We start from the raw sequence: 20,441 nt of genomic DNA on the forward strand, positions 1-20,441 counted from the left end.
ATTTTTTTTGTGGTCAGTGGCATCTACATTGATTAAGTGACATGTTACTAGTGCAGAAATAACCACTCCATCACATTTGCATAACACTGGACATAATATTAGAATATGTAAAAAACATCCACTCCATCTCATTAGCTTAATACTGGACATAACATTAGAGTATGTAAAAAAATCCACTCCATCTCATTAGCATAACACTGGCCATAACATTAGAGTATTTTTTTAAAAATCCACTCCATCTCATTAGCATAACACTGGACATAACATTAGAGTATTTAAAAAATCCACTCCATCTCATTAGCATAACACTGGACATAACATTAGAGTATTAAAAAAAATCCACTCCATCTCATTAGCATAACACTGGACATAACATTAGAGTATGTAAAAAAAACCCACTCCATCTCATTAGCATAACACTGGACATAACAGTAGAGTATTTAAAAAAATCCACTCCATTTCATTAGCATAACACTGGACACAGCATTAGAGTATTTTAAAAAATCCATGTTTTTTGTTGGAATTTTTTTCTCCAAACAACATTCTTAGTACACTGTAAATAATAATATTCTATGAAATTTTGATAATGAAAATGTCTGTCACTAATGCCTACAGGAGGCAGCACTTTAATAAATAAATCACAAATTAAATATGTTTTGTCAAGTGAAATTTGTGTTTTAGTTCTATCTTTTAGTTCAGTTTTAAGTGTATTCATACTAAATGCGATATTCCTTCTTGTATTTAAACTTGAAATATGTCAGTCTGCAGGGGTCAAGTTAGACTTGAAGTTTAGGGAGAAGTGATCTCCTATTGGACAGAACAGGGAGAAGTGATATCTGAACAGGGAGAAGTGATATCTGAACAGGGAGAAGCAAAGCAAGACCTGCAATATAGATATATTTGAATTATGCTCTCTATTTCTCAGTATGCATATTAAATTTGCATTTAACATTTGTTTTAAGCAGTGTTTTATTTTCAAGTAGAAAATTTCTTAGTTCTATACATATAATAAACACATTTACTGCGTGTTTTTGAGTTTATACATGTTCATATGCAGTGTGTTTTGGCAATATGAGTACAAAAGAGAACAAAAAAATCTGTAGACTGTAATGAATTTTGAGTAAATAGATTACAGTATTGTAATTGCAGTTTAATACAAATGGTTAATCAACTGCCCTTAATCAAGAAGTTTTCTTTTCTTTTTTGAAAGTTCACTGTAAAATGGCAGTTGAAAAGATTTCTAAACTTGTTTGAAACAGCCCCCATACCATGTACTTGAGAGCAAATGCACAAGTCTTTCAGATAATACCATTGGTCCTGATGTCTTTGTTGCCGATAAAACTTTGCCATAACTATTCATAGACAACACTCATTGAAGAATTAAAGTCAGTATATGAATGAACTAAAACCTTTTTCAACCAAATTGACACAGTCAACATGCAAGTGCATCATTATTTAGAAAGAGGGGTTTTCTTAATATAACCACTCACTTTATAGCTTTGTTACAACAGTCCATTGATAGGATTGCAAATTAAAGGTTTTATTATTTGTCTGCATTACTTTATTAACATTGGGTATTGGTTAAATAGTATTTGCTTTGCTGATTTTTTTTTCTTCATATTTTCACAAAAATGACTGAACTCAGAATACAACTTTGACTGTACAGAGTCTCTCGATTCCCACAACACTGCATTTTTCCATATGTTTCTGACCTACATTTTTGCATTTCAAGTTAAATCTTAATGTAGTATTTAGACTGCTTTCTATGAATCGTATATTTTCCTGAATATATTTGCCCAGTGGTCTACAAAAAGAGACTGTCTAATAAAGTTGTACTTACCAGACACAGCAATGTCTGCCATTATTTCCCCATGACAGGGTTTACTTAAGTTCCAAACTGATTTTTATGAAGAAATTAATGTAAACAATGCAGTTAAAATATTCCTGTTACCGATTCAATTCTTGAAACACAACTTGTGGAAATCGGGCAATGGAAGTTGCTAACTTACCCAGGAAAGGGTTAATGGCCAGTCAGCTATCAAAACACATGCCTGTGAATGTGCAAGAGTTGCACCAACTATATGATGGTTTGAAGCCTACATTTTGGCTTGAACTATAACATAACACTGGAACTTACCTGGCTTAGGCTAGGGAGCATCTCAAAAAGGACAGTCATTCAATGTTCCTCTAAAAAAAAAACAGGGTGAAATCATTTTCACTTTTATAAGAGCAGGAGGTGAAGTTTACATTTTTTATCGACTTCATCATCCACTTTGCCTAGTAGTGTGACCCCTGGATCTGCTGTAACTGTTACGACTTCATCACCCACTTTGCCTAGTAGTGTGACCCCTGGGTCTACAGTAACAGTTACAACTTCATCATCCACTATGCCTAGTAGTGTGACCCCTGGGTCTGCTGTAACTGTTATGACTTCATCATCCACTTTGCCTAGTAGTGTGACCCCTGGGTCTACTGTAACAGTTACGACTTCATCATCCACTTTGCCTAGTAGTGTGACCCCTGGGTCTACTGTAACAGTTACGACTTCATCACCCACTTTGCCTAGTAGTGTGACCCCTGGGTCTACTGTAACAGTTACGTCTGCAAACATTTCTCTGAGAACCTCATTAAGTGTCAACCTAGTTTTGATACCTGACTTAGTGAAGTATTTGTTGCAAACCTGCTTTTTATTCTCATGTTAACTTCGTCTTTTGTATCAAATCAAATAAGGGGGATGGATTAAAAGAAAATTTTAAGGGCCTGCAAATCCAGCCTGTGTAAGAACTAGGTGCCCTGGTCATTTGTCATGTCAACTAATTTAAATTGGTAAATTAAACACAGTTATTAATATCATTGTGTACATAATATAATTAAACTACATTAAATTAGCCTACTCATTCACAAATGGGATAAAAAATAGCAGGGTATCCAAGTGAAATGAGTATTTTCACACTAAGATATGGTTCACTGTCGAGAAGCGAGTTTCAGAGTTTATCATTGCCTTCAAATTCTTGAATTATCACTCACTTGCAATGAAATCATGGCATCAATATTTCGCAAATATAACAGTTTTTGAAAGAACTGAGTTTTTACTTTGATGGCTGTTTCACAAAATAAATTTCCCTAGGTTTTGAAACAAGAAATCTTGTTTGGTTGTGAATCAGCAGCAACAAAAAGCAGTGATGTAATACACAATGTTTTCTTGTACATGTGAAGGTTGTTGAGACCAGTTGGAAAAATATTAACATTATTGAGGTTGGGCATTATATACAGGAAAAGAAATATTTTTGACAGTGAATCCCAACACAATCATAGAACAATTATTCAGCCTTTAAGCAGCATAGTTGCCCCCCCCCCCATTTCTCAATGTCCAGTGAGGATGGCATTACTTTTAATTTTCATTAGGTTGTTTGGTAACTTGTGTCCTTGCTTATAGTGCAGTCTGTGTGTTTGGACCATGATGTACATGGGCTATCAAGAGAGATTTGTAGCTTGTCAACTTATTTAGAATTTTGTTCATTGCATATATGTATTGATTGCTATGCAGAAAATTACGCAAAATAAAAAAGAAATAGGTTCAGTAAATGAAAATGGGATACTGATAGAGGTACTCCTGGTTAAATAGTGGAGGTTAGGCATCTGATATACTGGTAGATGTACTCCAATTTTGTAGAATTATGACATAGAAGTAAATTTATTCAAGACTTATTATAGGAGGGCAGGGCTGTGACCTTCTGGTATATATTTTCAGGTTCTTTATTGGAGGTTCAGTCCTGAACTTATGTTTCTTGCTGCAAAATTTATATGGAATATTTGAACTGCTGGTTTTTACCGTGAAAAAACTCGGACATTTTGTGTGTATTTTTCAGACCTTCAGTAACAGAAGAGCCAGTGGATCAGCCACCAGAAGAATCCATTGCTGGTAATTAAATTTGGAATGTCATACACAACATGCAGTGGTCCCTCACTATAAGGTGCCTCATTATAGCACTGCCAATTATATAGCATGGAAATGGCCATGGATCTCATTTTTGCCAATTATATAACATGGAAATGGTCATGGATCCCATTTTTGCCAATTATATAACATGGAAATGGTCATGGATCCCATTTTTGCCAATTATATAACATGGAAATGGTTATGAATCCCATTTTTGCCAATTATATAACATGGAAATGGTCATGGATCCCATTTTTGCCAATTATATAACATGGAAATGGTTATGAATCCCATTTTTGCCAATTATATAACATGGAAATGGTCATGGATCCCATTTTTGCCAATTATATAACATGGAAATGGTCATGGATCCCATTTTTGGCAATTATATAACATGGAAATGGTCATGGATCCCATTTTTGGCAATTATATAACATGGAAATGGTCATGGATCCCATTTTTGGCATTTATGTTATGGTATTTTTGACACCCCAGTATGAGGTAGCCTTGTTTATAACAAATTACTCTTTTATGGATTCGTAGCATTTGACATTTTTTATATACTCACTTATAAGTGAGTCCAATTGCAAACAACATAGACCCTGATCAGCCATCGCATAAAGCACTATCAGATCTGGGTCTACAGTGTTTGTTTTATTGATTGCTCCAAACAAGTCTGCATGGACCCAGATATGCCAATGTATTATGAAAAAGCAGATCTGGGTCTGTGCAGATTGCAACTGGACTAGACTTATAAATGAGTACATTGAAATCGATTGATTTTATTTAACTTGGATTTAATGAATCTTTGGATAATAAATTTCCAAATTCAGATGTAAATATAGTTTAAAACATTAACAAATTGAGAGGCCACATGTAGTGAGATATCATTTTATTTTTTGGTCAACAGAATGGATGGTACCTCTAGACAGGTTTTGCTGTGCATTTTATTTCCATTGTAAATGAAATTCAGTCCTGAAAAATTTTCATTGAATTTCATTGGCTCTTGATAGACATGTTCCATCTTCATTTGTTTATACCATATCAAAACAAATTAATGCAACATGCCAAATCAGACATCAAATTGTGCATTAATTAATTGGAACTATTCTTGTAATTAAATTTTAGTTTGACCCATCACATTCGTTTTCTGCCATGGAGTTTCTATGATGAATGAAAGACACATATCAAGTAAAAGAAAAATTATAAGAGCGAATATTGACATCAGAAGTAGTACATTAGAATTTTATCTTCTTGCATGGGTTGCACAATATTAACCTCTAATATTGACATGTTTCTCAGCTGTTGTTGCCTAAATTATTATAAAACTCAGTATATGCAGGTATCTTACTGTTAGCTTGTCTGGCCATTTGTAGCTTTTGCATTTTTCTATATTCCTTGTTAGAGCTAGTTTTCATACACCAGAAGAGCTTATGGGATCACTAGTTGTACGTCTATCATCTATCTCTTTGTTAGCACAAGTTTGTCATTGCTAGTCCTGTATTGCTAGCAGATTTGACGTAAAACTTCTACACATATACATTCATCCCAAGGTCTAATTGGTCCTAAATGAAAATTATGCCACTCAGATAACCAATATGGCTGCCAAAACAGCCAGCTTGAAATTTTTTTATCTCGACTCATCTGGAACAAATGGTCATATCAGTATGTGGTATGAAAATGGCACTGATCTGATCTCCAATAAAGCCAACATGGAAATCTTTTTGGAATCTTGTTATCACAACTTATGCCTTCATGACAAAGTTGTATTGAAATTGGATTTTTGCCACACAACTTCTAATGAGGTCCAGTTGGTCCAAATTGAAAATGGTACCAATCTAACCTCCAATCAAAGTATTTACTTATCATTACTGAGGCATGGGACAGTGGAGTATGTTTTAAATGCAAAACTACCCAAAGTCCACAAAATCACCAAGTCATATTGGTAAAAATTATTTATTGCAGAAAGAATAACTGTCTTAAAAGCAAAAATAAATTTATGCCTTGGTTTAAATAAAACAAACCAATGAGAAAAAAGAGGAAATTTGTCCAATTGCTGAAAGTAAAGGGACTAGTAAGAGCCTCTTAAAGTTACACCACACAGTTTTATGGTTTGCATTGGGATGAATCCCAACATTTGAACAATAGGATCATGTGTTATTCAGAGTAGAATGTAGAACTGTTCATTTGGCAGGGATCAATTTTGTTTAAGCAATCAGTTTGTAACAGATACTTTGGATATCAAACTTGATACGATTATCACAGAATTAAAATGTGATTGGATTAAATGCTTATTTTAAAATGTTTAGCCTGTTAGGTTTCTTGAAATTTGGAATAGAGAAAGACAAATTAAATTTTTTAAAATTTCCATATGAGTGTAGGTACGGAAAATTAGTTCTTCAGAACAGGGACAGGGCCAATTTATTTTGGATTGTAAGTGATAATAATGGTCCCAGTGTTGATCAGTTTTCAGTTCAAAGGTATGACATCTTGCAGATGACATGCATGTGGGGAAGTGAAATGTAAAAAATGTGTGGAGCATAACCTTAACAGAAAGTCATAACAGTTGGGTTTTCGTTGGAAGATTTGTTACATACAAGTGAACTTCCTACTGCTCCAGTGGCCAAGTGGTTAGAGCATCTGCCTTGGATGCAGAAGGTCATGGGTTTGATCCCTGGCCGAGTCATACCAAAGACTTACAAAAATGGTACTAACAACTACCTTGCTTGGCACTCAGAATTAAGAGGTTAGTGGTAGGACTGGTCGGCCTGGTGTCAGGATAGTGTGACTGGGTATGACATCACGCTACATGTCTGTGGCATGATGCCCCAGTGCTAGACATCACTATAAACTGTCACATTGCAGACATCATAGCGATATGACTGAAAAATTGTTAAAGCTACGTTAAAAATCCAAATCACACACACACACACAAGTGAACTTCCAAAGAAAGTGGTTGGATAATTCTCCTGGTATTAGCATTGCCTCCTGTCTCACATATCAGATTTGTGAAAATTCCCATCTCCTGTTACTAGCAATGCCTCCCATCCCTCCTGTCAAATGTTGGAAAATTTCCATCTCCTGGTATAAACAATACCTCTATCCCTCCTGTCAAATTTTTTTAAAACTCCCATCTCCTGTCATTAGCATTGCCTCCCATCCCTTCTGTCAAATGTTTGGAAACTCCCATCTCAAGTCAAATGTTTGAAAACTCCCATCTCCTGTCAAATGCATGGAAACTCCCATCTGTTGTTAGCAATGCCTCCCATCCCACCTGTCAAATTTGTGAAAACTCGTACACATGTATGCATTAGTTTTCTCCTTCACTTTAGTAAATAAAACCCATAAAACAGCTGTATATCTGGCCGTACTAAGTTTGTTTTATATTTAATGGTATATCAGTACATGAAAGGTTATATCATTTTGAGGCAATTTGAGTTAAATACATTGCCAAGAAAAGAATCATTCTGTCCATTCGGAGGTTTGTCCTGGCAGCATTGGAACCAACACCCTTCTTGTGACAAGTCTGGCATGGAAACCAGAGTGACTGCAGTATCTCTCAACCATACCAAATGCAGTGTGTTCCATCCACTATGCTGCATTTGTCTATATTACAGAGCTTTGGAAATAACATACACATGTAAAAACTGGGCTAATTACTGCACAGTGTATTTCACTGTTCTCTTGCTTGCTAATAGTTCTGTCTTCCATACAGCACTCATTTACACTGTAGAACACTTATCTTCTGAATCTTGCTAATAGACCTTACAGATTGAAGAATGATTGTTATAATTGTTTTTGCTTTTAGGAATAACTGGGGAACCAGAACCAATGTCAGAAAAAGAGCTGAGGGAAGCTTCAAGCGCCATTGATGTCTTCGGTGAACCTTTAGTATGTTAAATGTTTGTTTCCTGTACTTATTAAATATGGTGCAACACAGCAGAGTTTCTGCTTATGTTCAGCTTGTTGAAAACAAGGGCTTTAGCTTAGCTGTCACCCTTGTTCAACCCTTTCAGGATATGATTTAATGGTTGTTAAGTACACCTGTGGCCTAGACTACGTCAGGAGAGTATTATTTGCTTCCATTAGGCTGTGTGACTTTAGATACTGATACAATGGTCATACCTTTTTCATGTTTGTAAGTTTATCTTGTTTTTTCTGCAGTAAATTTTCAATGCCTCTTTGTAATAAAAATGTTTATGTTAAGTATATGAACATATGAAGTCAGGATGGGGTGTCAGATTTTTTTATACACAGTTGACCATACAGACCATGAAAGAATTGTCTCCCTCTTTGTCCTACCAAGAGATATATTGAGCTTATTATGCATGTCCATCTATCCATCCTTCACACTTTCATGTAAACTAGCTGGTCAAACTTTATCAAGCCAAACTGGACCAAATTGGATATTTAGATGAATGTACCTTGATAGTTTCCAATGTATGATTAGGATCTGGTGACTGTGAACAGCTTATTTTTAAATTTTTTTGCACATTATTTAATTGTTTGGACAAAGTTTGTTAGACACGTCTGCATTAACTAATGTTCGTACAACCTTGCAAAATTGTTGAATTATGGGGCAGGTGCCTTGAAAAGTCCTTGAATTTGTGGAAAACTCCTTGAATCCATCTGAGGGAATTCAAAACAATAAAGCTTGTATATATATATATATATATATATATATATATATATATATATATATATATATGTATATATATATATATCTATCTCTATAAAGAGAGAGAGAGAGAGGTGGGGGTTAGACTGAGTAAAAACAAACTTTGATATCAAAATTGGGGGTAAAATTAAAATTTTGGTGGTCCCTCAACCACAAATGAGGATAAAGGGAAATGCTGTGTGTGTGTGTGTCCATATATATATATATATATATATATATATATATATATATATATTTATTCAGAACGTTTGTTATTTATATATTTGTATTAATATGTCTATGACCAAATTAGATTTTTAGGCCATAGCAAATGTTTTCATTTTTAAAAAAGATTTTAAAACTTTTTGGACTTGTGACATAAGCCAGGTAAGCATGATTTAGCCAAAATCACATGAGGTAGGTAAATGAAATTTGGTAGAATGTTTTTGTTATTATGTAAATGCTTTAGTTTATCAGGCCATCTGTAGCAATTTTTCTTTTTTTGTGTACACATTTTTTTAAAAAATTATTTTTGAGTCCAGTTTTTTTTTATAATGAAAACTTTGTTAGCACAGTTTAGCAGAAGCTATGTTAGGTAGACAACTGAAATGTACATGCATGTATGTGGGCATATCTAGATGTCATGCTTAGATTTTTATGCCATTATTGCAAATTTTCAAATTTTTCAGAATGTTTTTAGTTGTCTTGGACAGATTTTTTTGGTTAGCATTGGTCAACCTAGCTAGATTCTGTAATCTAGCTAGATTATTTGTTTTTCTTGTTTGCTTTTTGGCCCCAGATTTCTGCCTCTTGCCACCTTTTGGTTGATAAATATAAAAATTTATCCTAATATTTTACAGGTTTTAAGCTTTTTTTATGCTGCTTAAATTAACCAAGCTGTTTTGACTAAAATCCGAACCTTAAATAGCACACTTTTAGCAAAAAATTTTTAAATTGACTTTGAAAATCTAGCTGAAGTTTTCAGTTAATTCTTAAGTCTGGGGAAATAGCTGACGTGCTTGGACTGTAAAATCGTTAAGCTCTACCCTTTCTTATTTATGCGTCACTACACTCTCTTTGACTCTAATGCAAGGTCAGTGTCATTTGAAAATCATGGTTCAGTTTTCATTCATGTTTTTATTTAAGGTCATAAGTCATAAGTCCCAAACCCATGGAGGGATTGCCATCATACTTGGAATGTACATCTAGTCAGCTCCAATCCTATATATGGTTCTTGACCCTTGTTAAGAAAACATCTCTGTTTTAAGCTGAGGAGCAAATAAGAGATATTACTCTTGAAATTTCTGATGAAGTCATATCAGTTTAATGACAGTACTGTATTCAGACCAGTATTTTTGTGGAAAGAGCCCTTATTTATTCTAATTATTTCTCTCCTAGGTTTCCAAAGCTTACTCAAAAACGTGGTCATATCGTGAAGATGCACTGCTGGCAGTGTACAAACAGATGCAGGATCTGTCAATGAGCACATCGAAAGACGATGCCAAGAGCATGATGAGGGCATCAATATTCCTTATCAAAAGAGCCATTGAAGATAAAGTCTATGCTGTAAGGAAACAACATCCTATCCTTTGAGTTAGATTGAGCAAAAGGTCCTGTCCCAGACATTTAATCATTCTTTCAATTTTTAGACAGGAGAATTAAAACTTTTGCAGCCTATACCCATGAAGTTATTGAATATGTTATGAAATGATTTGTATCATAACCTTTTTCTCATTTCTTGCTCTGAGAAGGGATTACTCATAAGTTAAGAAATGTCTTTGCCCATGGTTAGAGAGAGAAGAAGGAATTCAGGCTCTCTAACAAGGGTGTCACCAGTAACCGTGAAGATACGACTACATATTGGGGAATGAGGTACGGAATCGCTGTAAGGAAAAGACAGAGATGTTCTGACTCGAGCAACGAATTCTGTTATTGATATATATATTTAGTGCTAAATTCTAAAGATATATTTATAAAGCCTTTATATTTAAAATACAAGAAATACTATAAACTTGCATTTTCCCATCGTGCTTACCAACTTCTTTGTATATATTGATTGGTAACTTTTAGAATGCAATATAGATAGTTAAATCTTGATTAACTTTATGACTGCTTATCTTTGGTTGTTAGGCAACTGTGAGTCAGGTGAGAGAGCTTGGACCCACTTGGATCTCTTTTTGAAGACATTAACATTGGATATCTATTTTCAAAATTTTTGGAATTCTTTTCATATCACAGATTGCATCCACTAGTTACATATATGTTTTGATCAGTCATCTACATCCATCTATTTTATAAGGCTTTAGATTCTGGATGTAGTGGGAGTGGGTGGGTAAATTGAGAGTTTGTTGGGGTGAAAGTTCAAAAGTTTAAAAGAAAGAAAAAATGCAGTATTGCTAGGTTAAGATGGTTACATTGTTTACATAAAGTAATATCTATCTCAACACATCCACATCTCATTCCAGGTTTTTAAAGCTGCACTGAATCTCCTCAAAATGATTCTGACAGAATACAGTCCAAAACACAAGTGAGTATAGAGTTATTTATATGATGATTTATCAAGCTATTTCATACACATTTTACTTACATGATTCCAACAGAATGCTTTCCAAGACACAAGTGAGTGTACAGTTTACTTATATGATTCCAACAGAATGCTTTCCAAGACACAAGTGAGTATACAGTTTACTTATATGATTCCAACAGAATGCTTTCCAAAACACAAGTGAGTATACAGTTTACTTATATGATTCCAACAGAATCATGTCCAAGACACAAGTGAGTATACAGTTTACTTATATGATTCCAACAGAATCATGTCCAAGACACAAGTGAGTATACAGTTTATTTATATGATTCCAACAGAATCATGTCCAAGACACAAGTGAGTATACAGTTTATTTATATGATTCCAACAGAATCATGTCCAAGACACAAGTGAGTATACAGTTTACTTATATGATTCCAACAGAATCATGTCCAAGACACAAGTGAGTATACAGTTTATTTATATGATTCCAACAGAATCATGTCCAAGACACAAGTGAGTATACAGTTTATTTATATGATTCCAACAGAATCATGTCCAAGACACAAGTGAGTATACAGTTTACTTATATGATTCCAACAGAATCATGTCCAAGACACAAGTGAGTATACAGTTTATTTATATGATTCCAACAGAATCATGTCCAAGACACAAGTGAGTATACAGTTTATTTATATGATTCCAACAGAATCATGTCCAAGACACAAGTGAGTATACAGTTTACTTATATGATTCCAACAGAATCATGTCCAAGACACAAGTGAGTATACAGTTTATTTATATGATTCCAACAGAATCATGTCCAAGACACAAGTGAGTATACAGTTTATTTATATGATTCCAACAGAATGATGTCCAAGACACAAGTGAGTATACAGTTTACTTATATGATTCCAACAGAATCATGTCCAAGACACAAGTGAGTATACAGTTTATTTATATGATTCCAACAGAATCATGTCCAAGACACAAGTGAGTATACAGTTTATTTATATGATTCCAACAGAATCATGTCCAAGACACAAGTGAGTATACAGTTTACTTATATGATTCCAACAGAATCATGTCCAAGACACAAGTGAGTATACAGTTTATTTATATGATTCCAACAGAATCATGTCCAAGACACAAGTGAGTATACAGTTTATTTATATGATTCCAACAGAATCATGTCCAAGACACAAGTGAGTATACAGTTTACTTACATGATTCCAACAGAATCATGTCCAAGACACAAGTGAGTATACAGTTTACTTATATGATTCCAACAGAATCATGTCCAAGACACAAGTGAGTATACAGTTTACTTATATGATTTCAACAGAATCATGTCCAAGACACAAGTGAGTATACAGTTTATTTATATGATTCCAACAGAATGCTTTCCAAAACACAAGTGAGTATACAGTTTACTTATATGATTCCAACAGAATCATGTCCAAGACACAAGTGAGTATACAGTTTATTTATATGATTCCAACAGAATCATGTCCAAGACACAAGTGAGTATACAGTTTACTTATATGATTCCAACAGAATCATGTCCAAGACACAAGTGAGTATACAGTTTATTTATATGATTCCAACAGAATGCTTTCCAAAACACAAGTGAGTATACAGTTTACTTATATGATTCCAACAGAATCATGTCCAAGACACAAGTGAGTATACAGTTTATTTATATGATTCCAACAGAATCATGTCCAAGACACAAGTGAGTATACAGTTTACTTATATGATTCCAACAGAATGCTTTCCAAGACACAAGTGAGTATACAGTTTATTTATATGATTCCAACAGAATGCTTTCCAAAACACAAGTGAGTATACAGTTTACTTATATGATTCCAACAGAATCATGTCCAAGACACAAGTGAGTATACAGTTTATTTATATGATTCCAACAGAATCATGTCCAAGACACAAGTGAGTATACAGTTTACTTATATGATTCCAACAGAATGCTTTCCAAGACACAAGTGAGTATACAGTTTATTTATATGATTCCAACAGAATCATGTCCAAGACGCAAGTGAGTATACAATTTACTTATATGATTCCAACAGAATCATGTCCAAGACACAAGTGAGTATACAGTTTATTTATATGATTCCAACAGAATGCTTTCCGAAACACAAGTGAGTATACAGTTTACTTATATGATTCCAACAGAATCATGTCCAAGACACAAGTGAGTATACAGTTTACTTATATGATTCCAACAGAATCATGTCCAAGACACAAGTGAGTATACAGTTTATTTATATGATTCCAACAGAATCATGTCCAAGACACAAGTGAGTATACAGTTTACTTATATGATTCCAACAGAATCATGTCCAAGACACAAGTGAGTATACAGTTTACTTATATGATTTCAACAGAATCATGTCCAAGACACAAGTGAGTATACAGTTTATTTATATGATTCCAACAGAATGCTTTCCAAAACACAAGTGAGTATACAGTTTACTTATATGATTCCAACAGAATCATGTCCAAGACACAAGTGAGTATACAGTTTATTTATATGATTCCAACAGAATCATGTCCAAGACACAAGTGAGTATACAGTTTACTTATATGATTCCAACAGAATCATGTCCAAGACACAAGTGAGTATACAGTTTATTTATATGATTCCAACAGAATGCTTTCCAAAACACAAGTGAGTATACAGTTTACTTATATGATTCCAACAGAATCATGTCCAAGACACAAGTGAGTATACAGTTTATTTATATGATTCCAACAGAATCATGTCCAAGACACAAGTGAGTATACAGTTTACTTATATGATTCCAACAGAATGCTTTCCAAGACACAAGTGAGTATACAGTTTATTTATATGATTCCAACAGAATCATGTCCAAGACGCAAGTGAGTATACAATTTACTTATATGATTCCAACAGAATCATGTCCAAGACACAAGTGAGTATACAGTTTATTTATATGATTCCAACAGAATCATGTCCAAGACACAAGTGAGTATACAGTTTATTTATATGATTCCAACAGAAATCATGTCCAAGACACAAGTGAGTATACAGTTTATTTATATGATTCCAACAGAATGCTTTCCAAGACACAAGTGAGTATACAGTTTATTTATATGATTCCAACAGAATCATGTCCAAGACACAAGTGAGTATACAGTTTACTTATATGATTCCAACAGAATCATGTCCAAGACACAAGTGAGTATACAGTTTATTTATATGATTCCAACAGAATCATGTCCAAGACACAAGTGAGTATACAGTTTATTTATATGATTCCAACAGAAATCATGTCCAAGACACAAGTGAGTATACAGTTTATTTATATGATTCCAACAGAATGCTTTCCAAGACACAAGTGAGTATACAGTTTATTTATATGATTCCAACAGAATCATGTCCAAGACACAAGTGAGTATACAGTTTACTTATATGATTCCAACAGAATCATGTCCAAGACACAAGTGAGTATACAGTTTATTTTTATGATTCCAACAGAATGCTTTCCAAGACACAAGTGAGTATACAGTTTACTTATATGATTCCAACAGAATGCTTTACAAAACACAGTGAGTGTGCAGTTTACTTATATGATTCTGACAGATTGATGTCCAAAACACAGAACAAACAACAAAATGATTTCCAAAACACGAGTATACAGTTTATTTATATGATTCCAACAGAATCATGTCCAAGACACAAGTGAGTGTACAGTTTACTTATATGATTCCAACAAAATGCTTTCCAAAACACAAGTGAGTATACAGTTTATTTATATGATTCCAACAGAATGCTTTCCAAGACACAAGTGAGTATACAGTTTACTTACATGATTCCAACAGAATCATGTCCAAGACACAAGTGAGTGTACAGTTTACTTATATGATTCCAACAGAATGCTTTCCAAAACACAAGTGAGTAACAATTTACTTTTATGATTCCAACAGAATGCTTTCCAAGACACAAGTGAGTATACAGTTTACTTACATGATTCCAACAGAATCATGTCCAAGACACAAGTGAGTGTACAGTTTACTTATATGATTCCAACAGAATGCTTTCCAAAACACAAGTGAGTAACAATTTACTTTTATGATTCCAACAGAATGCTTTCCAAAACACAAGTGAGTAACAATTTACTTTTATGATTCCAACAGAATGCTTTCCAAGACACAAGTGAGTATACAGTTTACTTACATGATTCCAACAGAATCATGTCCAAGACACAAGTGAGTGTACAATTTACTTTTATGATTCCAACAGAATGCTTTCCAAAACACAAGTGAGTAACAATTTACTTTTATGATTCCAACAGAATGCTGTCCAAGACACAAGTGAGTATACAGTTTACTTACATGATTCCAACAGAATCATGTCCAAGACACAAGTGAGTGTACAGTTTACTTATATGATTCCAACAAAATGCTTTCCAAAACACAAGTGAGTATACAGTTTATTTATATGATTCCAACAGAATGATGTCCAAGACACAAGTGAGTGTACAGTTTACTTATATGATTCCAACAGAATGCTTTCCAAAACACAAGTGAGTATACAGTTTACTTCTATGATTCTAACAGAATCATGTCCAAGACACAAGTGAGTATACAGTTTACTTACATGATTCCAACAGAATCATGTCCAAGACACAAGTGAGTGTACAGTTTACTTATATGATTCCAACAGAATCATGTCCAAGACACAAGTGAGTATACAGTTTACTTTTATGATTCCAACAGAATGCTTTCCAAGACACAAGTGAGTATACAGTTTACTTACATGATTCCAACAGAATCATGTCCAAGACACAAGTGAGTATACAGTTTACTTCTATGATTCTAACAGAATCATGTCCAAGACACAAGTGAGTATACAGTTTACTTACATGATTCCAACAGAATCATGTCCAAGACACAAGTGAGTGTACAGTTTACTTATATGATTCCAACAGAATCATGTCCAAGACACAAGTGAGTATACAGTTTACTTTTATGATTCCAACAGAATGCTTTCCAAGACACAAGTGAGTATACAGTTTACTTACATGATTCCAACAGAATCATGTCCAAAACACAAGTGAGTATACAGTTTATTTATATGATTCCAACAGAATCATGTCCAAGACACAAGTGAGTGTACAATTTACTTTTATGATTCCAACAGAATGCTTTCCAAAACACAAGTGAGTAACAATTTACTTTTATGATTCCAACAGAATGCTTTCCAAGACACAAGTGAGTAACAATTTACTTTTATGATTCCAACAGAATGCTTTCCAAGACACAAGTGAGTATACAGTTTACTTACATGATTCCAACAGAATCATGTCCAAGACACAAGTGAGTATACAGTTTATTTATATGATTCCAACAGAATCATGTCCAAGACACAAGTGAGTATACAGTTTATTTATATGATTCCAACAGAATCATGTCCAAGACACAAGTGAGTGTACAGTTTACTTATATGATTCCAACAGAATGCTTTCCAAAACACAAGTGAGTATACAGTTTATTTATATGATTCCAACAGAATCATGTCCAAGACACAAGTGAGTGTACAATTTACTTTTATGATTCCAACAGAATGCTTTCCAAAACACAAGTGAGTAACAATTTACTTTTATGATTCCAACAGAATGCTTTCCAAGACACAAGTGAGTATACAGTTTACTTATATGATTCCAACAGAATGCTTTCCAAAACACAAGCGAGTGTACAGTTTGCTTATTTATGTGCTGTGTCAAAGACATTGTCTTACTTGTAAAATATGACATAATAATGCCTTTAAGGCGACTGAAAATGTCCAGTGCCTGAAAGCGTCATTTAAATTGTACTGCTAACTAAACTGTAGTGCTCAGTTTAATGGAGGAGACCTGGTGGATTTCCTTATGTCATAAACCATATTTTACATTGTATTTATTTATACCTTCTGTCAATTACCCTGTCTCCTCCTCTTAAACTACTTGCAGAAAATTCAGTAAACCCTTTGTTATCTGCTATCCACATAATAACCACATGCAAGAGATATACACTATGAGAATCTCTGCTAAGGTTCTCTGAAGATCTCATAAACATTTCAAATATTTTTTTCTCTAAATTTTATAATGCAGTCCGAGCAAGAATACCAGTAGAGTTTTGGGTTACAACATTTAAGATATGGGTGTCTGTTCTTTTTCTAATTAGGAAGTATGTATAAAAAGTTCAAGGATTTGTGATGTCAAGCAATTATAGTTGTTCTTGTTTTTAAATTTCAATACATGTTCATTATGTTTTACAGATAATCAGGGATTTATGGCAGTAGTCAGTATCATAATGAAGCAACTCTTACGTTTTTCACATTTCAGAATACCTCGTCAAGATACAATGTTTGTTGTAGAGAGAACATTGCCAAGTCTTTTCCACAAGTCTGGAGATACAGTAAGTTAAGCGAAGACTACCCTCTTAATTTAAATAATGTGCGAAACAGGTATTCAGTATTTTCATGTATTTGGGGTGATGTGTAATCTAAAAAATTATGACATTGTCAAACAAAGCCTGTATGTTTGCATGTTCATTTTAAAGTGTTTATAATTTTTGCCTTGCCTGGCCAAACAACATGACCTTATGGCATAGCCATGCATTTGTCATTTGTGTATCCATCCACATTTGGTTTTTTTACTTCTCAAGACAGCTGAGCCAGTTTTGATCAGACATGGTGGGAATGATCCTTAGGAAATGCTCTACAAAATTTTTATTTGGGGTGGCTCCTGTATGGTTTTGTGGTGGCTCCTGTAGTAATAGTATGGTTTTCTCAGCAACCATATGGGCAACCTATTCTCAGCTTCTTCTCTAGAACATCAGAGCCAGTTTTTATTTCTTCATACCTAGTAAGAATGTTTTCTTAGAACATAATCTGTGAAAATTTTGTCATGGATGGCTCCCTTAGCAATAGTGTGGCTTTCTTAACAACCAGATAGACACATTTTTTTTTTACTGCTTTAGAGTGGCTGAACTATTGTGAACATAGTAGAAAGCTTCTTAGGGCATACTTTATCAAAATTTTGGTTTTATTTGGTTCTCCTAGAAGTTGTACTGCTTCTTTATCAATCAGGTGGAAAACTTACTTGCAACTTTGTAGAATGGCTGAGCCAGTTTTGGTAAAACCAGCAGGAACGTTCATAAGAATATGTTCTGTCAAAGTGGTGCCTAGGATGACTGCCTTGGCAATAATGTGGTTTCATTCAAATAGGTGCAAAACCTACTTTCACTATCTTTGTCAGAATAGTTAAATCATTGGACTTGGTAGAAATGGTTTAGGATATGCATTATCAAATTGTGATTGGGCTGTCCCTTTCTCAATATGGTGTGGTTTCCACAGCAGACATATGGAAAACCTTTTTCATTTTCTCTCGAACAGCTTAGCCAGTTGTGATCAAAAGTGGTAGAAATGATTCTTAGGTAATGGTCTGTGAAAATAGAAGAGTTGTTGGTTCCTCGAGCAGTCAGTGGGGAGAAACTAATTTTGACTTATTCTATTGAACAGACTTATCCAGTTTTGATCAGACTTGAAAGGAGTATCTCATGTGGCATGCTAAGTTAGAATTAACTTTGGGATGGCTCCACTAGAAAATGGTGTTGCTTCAGCAGCAGCCATATTGATAACCGGTTTTTAACTTCTCCAGTTTTAATAAAACTTATATGCTATATAAATTTTATGTCAAGGATGTATCCTCTACTTACATAGAAAAAGATGGAAAACTTATTATCAAATTCTTTTCCAAAATGTCTGATCCAGTTTTGATCAAAGTTGGTCAGAATGTTTCCTGGGAAATATTCTTTCAAAGTATGTTTGGAGTGGCTTTCATAGCAGCATAATGTAATATTTTGACTTATCCAGAAAGACTGGGCCACATTTAATTTAACATGATAGGAATGTCTTGTATGACATGTTCTATCAAAAGTTTAGCAAGGATGGCTCCCTTAGCAGTAGTGTGACTTCCTTAGTAACTGATTTAAAAACCTATTTTTAGCTTTGTTTGAATACATTGTGTCAGCAATGGCTTTGCTGTCAATGTTGTGTCTTCAATCTCAGCAACATACAAAAAACTATTTTCATCTTTTCTAGAATGTCTAATCCAGTTTTGATCAAACATGGTAGGAATGGGTCTTTTAGGACATGCTATATAAAAATTTGTTTTGGGTTGATTCTCCTAGTAATAGTGTGGCTTTCTTAGCGACCATATGGAAAACCTATATTTGTCTTCTTCTCTAGAAAAGCTGAGCCTGTTTTAAGTAGAAGTTTTATGAGTGTTTGTTAAGATATGCTCTATGAAAATATTGTCTGGGTTGGATCCCCTAGTAATGGTTTGGCTTCCATACCATCATATAAAAGACCTTGTTTTACTTGTCCAGAACAGCTGTGCTGATTTGATATAACCTGGTAGGAATGTTTCATAAGACATATTCTCTCAAAACGGTTGGGTTTGAAACAGCATGACTTCTTACCTCCATATAGAAAACATATTTTTGTTTGTTTTCTCCTCCTGAATAAATCAACGTTTGTTATGAAATTCTTTATTAAAAGAAAATTCTTGCGTGTCTCATGCTCTATACAAAATTCTTGCATGGCTCTGCTAGCAACTGTTGCTTCCTTGTCAACTTGGTGGAAAACCTATTTTTTACTTCTTTTGAATGGCTAACCCATTTTTTAAAAATCTGAATGGCTAACACAGTTTTTATAAAATTTGGATGGAGTTTTGTTAGGAAATCTGCATTTGGAATTGTATCTGAGGTGGCTTCCTTAGCAAAAATATAGAAGTATATTTTCAAACTCTTCTCTGGAATGTGGCAAGTCAGTTTTGATTTGACTTTATAGCAATGTTTCTTAGGACATGCTGTATCAAAATATTGTTCAAGGTGGCTCCTCTAGCAGCAGCTAGGTGGAAACTGGTAAATGATACTTTATCAGCTATTGTTTCAAATTTTGTTTAAAAATCTACCATTGTACAATGTTCTCTTCTAACATGATCGCCTTTCACATACATGCTAAAGATAACAATACACCACCTAGTCTGGCTGAAGTTAACTTGACAAGGAAATTCAGTTTAAAGGTTAAAACAACAACACGTCAGATATCACAAGATTCTACCAAATACTGTGGAACATTGCTTAAAGTGATTTATTATTATGCCGATTGGGATATAACACAGTTGTGTCAAGGCATCCAATTTTTGTTTTTGATGTTTCATTTCCTTGACATTAATCAAAACATTGTTGAGGCTGAGAAACAGATAAAAGTAATTCATTTATGTTTT

At 34.1% G+C, this 20,441-nt stretch overlaps 1 protein-coding gene across 2 annotated transcripts in view; it reads left to right on the top strand.

Annotated features, from left to right (window-relative positions):
* LOC149781809 (centrosomal protein of 104 kDa-like) overlaps window positions 1-20,441 on the top strand; it is a 130,512-nt gene that overhangs the window by 72,296 nt on the left and 37,775 nt on the right. For both annotated transcript variants that reach the window (XM_089935977.1, XM_089935978.1), the window contains 5 exons: window positions 3,870-3,922; window positions 7,749-7,831; window positions 9,996-10,163; window positions 11,063-11,124; window positions 17,493-17,565. In XM_089935977.1, coding sequence (XP_089792103.1) covers window positions 3,870-3,922; window positions 7,749-7,831; window positions 9,996-10,163; window positions 11,063-11,124; window positions 17,493-17,565 — 439 coding nt within the window. The remainder of the gene's footprint in view (window positions 1-3,869; window positions 3,923-7,748; window positions 7,832-9,995; window positions 10,164-11,062; window positions 11,125-17,492; window positions 17,566-20,441) is intronic.

The sequence above is a fragment of the Sinohyriopsis cumingii genome, chromosome 15, assembly GCF_028554795.1.
Source record: "Sinohyriopsis cumingii isolate HCF-2022 chromosome 15, ASM2855479v2, whole genome shotgun sequence".
Taxonomy (NCBI): Eukaryota; Metazoa; Mollusca; class Bivalvia; order Unionida; family Unionidae; genus Sinohyriopsis; species Sinohyriopsis cumingii.